General features: G+C 50.3%; 1 protein-coding gene across 1 annotated transcript in view; it reads right to left on the bottom strand.

Annotated features, from left to right (window-relative positions):
• Positions 1–2,910: 2,910 nt before the first annotated feature.
• Positions 2,911–4,021, bottom strand: part of MGLL (monoglyceride lipase) — a 63,345-nt gene continuing 62,234 nt past the window's right edge. The window contains 2 exon segments of the mRNA XM_009576592.1: positions 2,911–3,036; positions 3,969–4,021. The exon segment at positions 3,969–4,021 is cut by the window's right edge and continues 31 nt beyond it. Of these exon segments, the coding sequence (XP_009574887.1) occupies positions 2,911–3,036; positions 3,969–4,021 (179 nt within the window).

Raw genomic sequence — 4,021 nt, 5'->3', positions numbered from 1 at the left:
CCTCCGGGGCTTTCTGTGGGAAGGTTTCCTTGTGTTAATTTCTTCAGAAGGTAATTCTTCAGAAAACTGGCTGAGGGTGGCAATAACCCCTGCTGTGCCAGGGGCTGGGGGCTTATTTGGCTTTTTTTGTTGTTGTTCTTTCAACTTTTTGTTTGGTACCCTGATTTTCAAACACAGCTTCCCCAGGCCCCATGCCATGGCTGAGCTTAGCTAGACGGAGGGACAAGTCTTCCCCAGATCAATGTAACTGGTTTCCTTTTATTTCTGCTGAGTTGCAGCTGTTCCTTGGGTGAAAGGACACATTTTAGCAAAGGCACTGACCGCGGACCTTCCTCTGCCTGAAGCCAGGTTGGAGGGAGCAGACGGGCTCTGACCTCCCTGCTGGAGGGTCACTTCCCTCCCCCCCGCAAAGTGCTTGTCAATTTGGGAAGGGATGTAAAGAATGTGGGCATTGATTTGCTCCTCCTGACTTCCTCCGGAAAAGTGCTTTCAAAAATCCCATCCTTAAATCATCATCTTGCTACTACCCCCACAATGTCTGTCACCACTGGATCACACCTACTTGATTCCAGCTGAAGAAGCAGGTGAGGTTTATCACCGCTGTAGTGTTTCTCTTCTTGCTGTCTTTCACCAGCAGCATCTGGGAGGGATCTTGCTCAGGGAAAAGAAGATGCAACAAGCCAGGCTGCTGGAAGAGGCAGAGCAGGCGACCTGTGCATCGCCTCCTTCCCATAGCAAGGGTCACCAGAGGTTTAGCAGGGGTTGTGGGAACAGCTGATTGCACTGGAATTACATTTGAATCAAAAGCTGGTGTTGCTGGGAGAACTACAGCTCGTTCCTTTCTTTAGAGCAGGAAAATACAAGTGTGAAAGTGCCTGGATCAACCTGTATAAAAGAGCTTTCCTGACTTGGCCCCTTAGGGCAATTACAGGGATGTAACCTGCATCCACACATCCTTCATCCATCCACGCTGCTGGGACTGAATGGGACCGAGCCCTGATTCTGACGGTTATTGCACAGAGGTCCCTTCCCTGAATCTTGCCAGAACTGGCTTCAAGGGGAGGAGAGGTGGGCGGCCCCCCCGCGACGGTCGCGGGCAGGATCCGGCCCTGGGGGCAGCGGCACAAGGTGTAGCGATGGTTCCCACTGCTGCGGGAATAAGGGGGCTGGTTTGTCACTGGGGGAGATGCCCCACTCTCTCCTTGTGCAACACTTGCAGGCGTTTTCTTCTTGCAAAATTGGAGGGAGAGGCGCAGGTTAAACCCCTTCCCTTTGGCTAGTGCCAAGAAGTGTATTCATAATTAGGGCCGTCACCCTGGACAAATTGAGCCGCACAGCCACGCTGTGATCACTACGCTGCTTTCGCTGTATCGATACAATGCCTCTGCTCCACAACTGGGTCTGAAATCTTTCCTTTCACCCTGCTGCTACCAGAGACCCAGGCAGCTCTAGCATTTGGCTTGTCTGCACCACCGGACCAGTCCACAAGCTCCTCCATGGCAGCTTGTACACCAGTGCCCCTGGACACCCCCAGTGCAGCAAGGTAGACGTTGGATGGATGACTGCACCCTACACTCTGCCTTCAGCTCCCCATGATGCTTAAAGGGGTGAGCTCAGCCCCCCTGCTCAGTGATCTGCCCCAGAGGTGGCTCTGCTGATTAGGAGGAGATTGGGACGGGCTTGGACGGGATCTCTGTTTACGCTGTGGGTCTCCTGCTCAACCGGTGGACCATGAGGACACCCACTGCTAATCCCCACCCACCAGATGCTCTGCACTTCTCTCTAGCATTATTTTCAGGACATTTTCCAACTGATGAAGGAAAACAACAGATTATGACTGTAAAGTTATGGTGAAAGGACTGGATCCCGGTAGGACAACATTATTCGTTGCCAAGAGAAGGAACAATTAACCCCTTCTTTAGACTCTCCTCCCATTTCTTCCCCAGCTCCCAGACACTTCTATATACATCATATATTATATTACTATATTCTCTTATAACTTTGACTTTGCTTTTTCAGTTTCAGTAGCGCAAGTGATTAATTCCAAAAGAAAAAAAAAAAGGAAAAAAAAAAGGAAGGAAGGAAAAAAAGCAGCCTCTGGGAATATTTACAGACTAGTTCATTTTGCAGAGGAGATGAGGTTTGGCATTGGGAAAAGCATGGTTTTTGAATGTGCTAAGTGGGTTTGATTCCACATTCCTCCTCTCCCCTCTGGGACCCTGCTCTGATTATGAAAATTAAAGAGCTGTTCAACACGCTTTCCCCGAGTGCAAACTCGCAGAGGCTGTGCAGGGTGGTGGGGGAGGCTCTCTTTATGCTCTCCCCTGGCCTGGCCTGCTTATAGAGGCAGTATCCAAAGGGGTCTGACCTTGAAAACCAGCCTTGCACTTGCAGGGAGCTGTCAGGTCCATCTTTAGCCTCTCCTTATTGCCTAGTTCCTTCGTTACTGCTCTCCTTTCAAGGACCAGGGCTTTTAAGGTACTGGATGGTGGGGTCAGGGAAGGGACTGTACGCACCTGGAATCAAAGCCATGAAGTGGAAGATACTGACTTCTTTAACCTACCAAAAATTATTGCAGTATAAATACACCCCTGTCACCCCAGCAAAAGCAGAGAAGGGGAAGTGATGGGGGAAGTTTGGTGGGTGAGGGGCATTTCAGTAAAATCACCTGACCTGGAAAGCTTTGACGGCTGCTCCCACAGCTATCAATTCTTCCCCAGGTGAGGGCAATGGACATTTACATCCACAAATAATGCCCCACCCTGTGCCTCTCCCCCCACCCTCCCTTACGCTGTGCATGATAAAATATCCCAAAAGTCCCTCCACGTTAGACCTTTCTCAGAGACACTGCTATTAAGAAAAGCATCTATTCCCAGAAAACCCCAGTAAAGGCTGCAAAACCAATTGCTCTTAAGTATGGCTGGCTTCCCCAGCTGCTGAGACCTTCTGGCCAATCCATGTTAGTATTTCTGTGAAGACAGAGGTAGAGACCTCAGGCAGCTCTTTGTGGAGGGCATGATAGGCTTCCTCATACACCTGCAACCAGGGAGAGAGTGGAGATTAGCATAGGAAAAAAAAAGCCGCATGAAGAAAACAGCCTTCAGTCCCCTCTCGTCAACACCCACGGGTCCAACACCTTGTCAGGTTTTTTTCCTGGATGTGGCAGGTTATGAAATCAAAGAGATGCCATTGGCAGTGCTGGCCCTCCGCGAGCAGGAAGGCATTGGCATTGCAGCTTGACATCTGCGCATCACCCGAGCACCCTGCTGCCCTTTAGGAAGATAACGCGTGTCCCAACCTCATGCCTTTCTTCCTTCCTATCCCACTAAGAAGGAGGAAATACTTATCATGCCCTTGGAGTTTAAAGGACAATGGGGGATGTTCCCATCATGCCTTGTGCAATTTTACTCCTTTTATGCCCAGACTATCCAGTTATTTTTCCAATGACAAAAGCTTTCCCTTGGTCTCCCTGTCTCTCTTTCAGGCTCATTCATGTGCTAACAATTGGTTAATCAGCTGTGGCTCTCTTGAAATGAGCAGATGTGAAGTGGCTTTTGTTGCGCTGAGCTTTGGAAAGGGCGCTGGGGCATGAGGTAAGGTTGGTGCTCACACAGTTGGCGTTGTTCAGAAGAGCTTTTGGGGTCAGCACTTTACCTGCTTGTGAGCCTCGCTCTACTTTTACGCCAAGTTGCTTCACGTCCAAGAGACCCTCTAGATACAGAGCCACCCCGGGGTCAGGTCTTGAGATCACTCAGCCCAGCTGTAGCTGGTGAAAGGCCACCACACCGTGCTTTGGGAGGGCTACCTCCTGGTGCAAGGGGCTGTAACCTGCTCGGTCTCGCCAATGCATCAGCCCTGCTTTGCCTCCAGCTCTCCAGAGCTCAGCAGGCTCCCTACCCCTCACAGTCACTCATGCTCAGGCCAACCCTGACAGGATAATACCCTAAAAATCAAGAAAGCAAGATGACCTTGAGCGTTTTGTCCTGACTCTGCACTGTGTCCATCAGTAAATAGGACCCTT

This window comes from Fulmarus glacialis, unplaced genomic scaffold, assembly GCF_000690835.1.
Source record: "Fulmarus glacialis isolate BGI_N327 unplaced genomic scaffold, ASM69083v1 scaffold11364, whole genome shotgun sequence".
NCBI classification, from domain to species: domain Eukaryota; kingdom Metazoa; phylum Chordata; class Aves; order Procellariiformes; family Procellariidae; genus Fulmarus; species Fulmarus glacialis.
This window is presented reverse-complemented; position numbering and strand designations above follow the sequence as displayed.